General features: G+C 51.7%; 1 protein-coding gene across 1 annotated transcript in view; it reads right to left on the bottom strand.

Annotated features, from left to right (window-relative positions):
* LOC104528355 (disheveled-associated activator of morphogenesis 1-like) overlaps window positions 1-3,582 on the bottom strand; it is a gene marked incomplete at its 5' end in the record, with an annotated part of 23,875 nt that extends 20,293 nt beyond the window's left edge. Inside the window, 2 exons of the mRNA XM_010172334.2 lie at window positions 3,213-3,320; window positions 3,436-3,582. Of these exons, the coding sequence (XP_010170636.2) occupies window positions 3,213-3,320; window positions 3,436-3,582 (255 nt within the window). The remainder of the gene's footprint in view (window positions 1-3,212; window positions 3,321-3,435) is intronic.
* Between the last annotated feature and the right edge of the window lie 6 nt (window positions 3,583-3,588).

The following is a 3,588-nucleotide window of genomic DNA, read 5'->3' as shown; positions in this document are numbered from 1 at the left end:
GTTGCACAGGAAAGTGTCCAGGTGGGTTTTGAACATCTCCAGAGAAGGAGACTCCACAACCTCCCTGGGCAGCCTGTCCCAGTGCTCTGGCACCCTCACTGTAAAGAAGTTTTTCCTCATGTTTAAGTGGAACCTCCTGTGTTCCAGCTTGTGCCCATCACCCCCTGTCCTATCGCTGGCCACCACTGAAAAGAGTCTGGCCCCATCCTCTTGCCACCCACCCTTTAGATATTTATAAACATTGATAAGGTCCCCTCTGAGTCTTCTCTTCTCCAGGCTCAACAGACCCAGCTCTCTCAGTCTTTCCACATAAGATACTCCAGCGCCTTAATCATCTCTCCAAGCAACAAGGTAGAGAAAAGGCTCATTACAAAACCCCCCCCTCTCTGCCTCGAACCATCCTCCTCTCTGCCCCTTTCCCTCACATGAACCACAATGAGTCTCTGCTGCAGGACGGCGGTGTAAGAAGAAGCAGCTTTAAATCTGCTGTCACCGTCCCCACAAACATTCCCCACCCCTGCCACCCCTGGCCCCTGCTCAGGTCACTCTCGCTTGCAGAGAGGAGCTGGAGGCTTTTCTTCTTTCATCCTTTTTTGGGAGATAAGTTCTTTCCCAGCTCACTGCTAAGTCTCTGCTTCAACAACATGCATTTTTTCCACTTGGCCCTGGCTCTTTTACATCATTCACTGCTGTGGGACCTGCTAGGACTGCCCTGGTCATGTCACTGCCACTTATCAGCATCACTCCCAACCTCTTCCCCTCGCAGGCTCTGACGGAGGCACAGACCCTTGCGTCACACATCTAAGCCCTGATGGCCCTACACTCACTTTTCTCCCATCACTGCATGTGCATCCTTAAGCAGCTACCTCCAGCCCTGCCAGATCCTCACACCACAGCCTGAAACACAGAGCTCCTGATGGTTTTTCTGTTCCATCTCACCAGACTGGTAAATACTGCTATTATGTAGAGCTGCAGGGCTCACTTTATAGCCTGTGTTTACATCCCAGCCTGTGACGTGGGAAAAGCATTTAAAGAGATGCTTAAAATTAAGTACATCATTAAGTCTCGGGTCCGTGCACTACTTGGGGATTCCCAGACACTATGGCAATAAAAATAACTGAGTCCCATCAACAGCAGCCCTGCAACAGCTCCTCATGGGGTGTCTGAGAGCTTTCTGCACCTCGCACACCTCTGCACGCTGCCCCCAAACCCTGCTGGGGTGCCGGCCACAGTGATGTACCACCCGGCCATCAGACTTCAGAGCCTCAGTTTGCCTAGGGCACGGGTAGACAGGCAGCTTCTGATGTCCTACATTGTGTCTGAGGACAAGTGAAGGTTCAGTCACCAAGGAAGTGATTTTTCAGCCAAGAGCTCAGGACAGAGAGCAGGGAAGAGAAATTCCTGCTACTCCCTTGCTTGCTCAGAACAGAAACCAACTTTTGCTAGAGCTCAAAACCACTGCAAATTTTTAGTTCATGGGACAGGCTGTTCACATGGAGCTCCTCCAGCCCCCCACCTTGTGCAAAGTGCCTGTGGTGTGCATGTGTTACCTCAAACAGCATCTCTAACCCCACATGCTGGTGTGTGCACAGCAGCTGTCTGCAGAGCTGTGCTGCCAGCAATGCTGGGGCACACAGCCAGGCACCCCCTCCCCACACTGGGACTGCAAGTGGGGCCAACCTGGGGACTTGCAGGTGAACAATCACACACCCTCAAGCCCAGGGGGAGGTGTCCCATCACTTAACTCGCACAAACCAGTGCCACCATGAAGCCTGGATGAGCCACAAGGAACTTGTGTGTCATGTTCTCAAGGGTGGCTCCAGCCCTATGAGCATCTCACAGGTGAGCTCTCACCTCCTCTCTCCCAACCTTCCTTCCAACTGCTCTCACATCTTCTGCCAGTGCCACCTCAGTCCCTGGCTCCCATGTTCATCTCCCTTTTGGTTCTCATCCCATCTGGGGTGAAAGCCTGTGTCACAGCGCTCCTTGCAGTATCTCCCCCTTCTTGCTGGCACTGAACCTAACCAGCCACTTCACCCAGCAGGACCTTGGCCAAGCCAAATTATTTTTAAATTCCTGCCTGGCAATAATCCACAGCACACCAGGTGATTCACGGACTGGGGCAGGCAAGCCAGAGGGTGAACTGTCCCGCTGACACACCAGCTTCCTATTCTCGTTTCCCTTCCATTTCCATCTCATCTGCAGATGTGCTCTTCAGTAGACATGAGTCAAGCTCCAAAAACACTGGGGGAAAAAGCCATCACTGTGCTCACCCATTCCCAAAACACACTGGGGCAGCACGTACTCCTGGTGGGTTACTCTTGACATTTGCCCTGCTCTAATCCGCCCTGATCTTCCCCTTAATTAGCCTCTGGAAGTGACTAAACTCTCATGTTGCCTAAGGAGCTTATGTGTCGGGTCCATTCCTTCCTGGCACTGATCCTCTCCCTGAGCCTGGCAAGAGTGGGACAACCTGTCCTCTCCTCCCAGCAGGTGAACATCACTTTTTCAGCCTCTCTCCTTACTTTTTCTCCTGCCTTCTTGAAAAACTCATTGCTTTTGCCCATCGTGGTCTTGCCTGGGGTAAAGCAAGCGTCTAATTTTCTTTGTGTGCTTTGATGCCTTCCGAACTAGGGCCATATTGCTTGAGCAGGAGATTAAAAAGCAGAGATTTTTGCCTGCAGTGTCATTATTTTGGTTTGGGATTTGCTTTTTTGTTCAAAGCTCACATTTTGCTCTGGGCTCACTACAAAAATAAAAGAAGAGATCCACCCATGGTAGATGTGGGCAAAACTTAGTCCTTCTTGGCCAGAGAGGGACAGAAATTTTCCACCCAATACAGAGACACGAAGCAGTTGCTGTTAAGACTGATCCAAAAATATCACCCAACTGTAGCCACATCTGGGGGCTATTTTCATACATTCCCCGTCTCTTTTGGGTTTTTTTGGTGATCCATCTTCATGACACATGTGGTCAGGTGCATGGGCAGGGGTGAAATCGGGCACATTGAGCTGTGAACGGTCACTTCAATGCAAAGACACTGGCATGTGGATGGATGAGAGAAGAAAGCAGATCGATTTGATCTGGCACACACGGTGTTGGTATGAAATAATGACGGGAGACACGTTTGGAGACCACAAGTGAAACCGCGCCATCTCGTAACCGTGGCACCTTGCCCAGATCCCTGCAGTGTGCCCCAGTCCAGCTGTTACCTGCTGTCTTTGGTAGGCAGAGAACGTCCTTTCCAGGTCTTCAAGGTCCAGGATTTTGAATACTTTTGTGTCATCTATGTCAGTCCACACGGTGCCTGCCAGCTTGTTCTGCAACACAATGGGAGCAACTGCAGGTTGGGGGTCACCTGCCCACCTGCCCTTACATCACCAGGTGGCCATCTGGCACCTCTGGTTTCACTGCCCAAATTATTGCCTGGCTTACCTCTGGCAGCTTGGACCAGTTGAAGGACTTGAGGGCGTTTGTTGGCTGTGGGATGCTCTTCTTCTTGAGGGTCAAGCCCAGAGGTGCTCCAGGGGGAGGCATCACCCCATCCAGGGGTGGGGGACCAGGTGGGGGTGGGGGACCTCCTGGAGG

Source organism: Antrostomus carolinensis, unplaced genomic scaffold (assembly GCF_000700745.2).
Source record: "Antrostomus carolinensis isolate BGI_N321 unplaced genomic scaffold, ASM70074v2 scaffold38737, whole genome shotgun sequence".
NCBI lineage: Eukaryota > Metazoa > Chordata > Aves > Caprimulgiformes > Caprimulgidae > Antrostomus > Antrostomus carolinensis.
The sequence above is the reverse complement of the archived record's forward strand: the minus strand, read 5'-3'. Positions and strand labels throughout refer to the sequence as shown.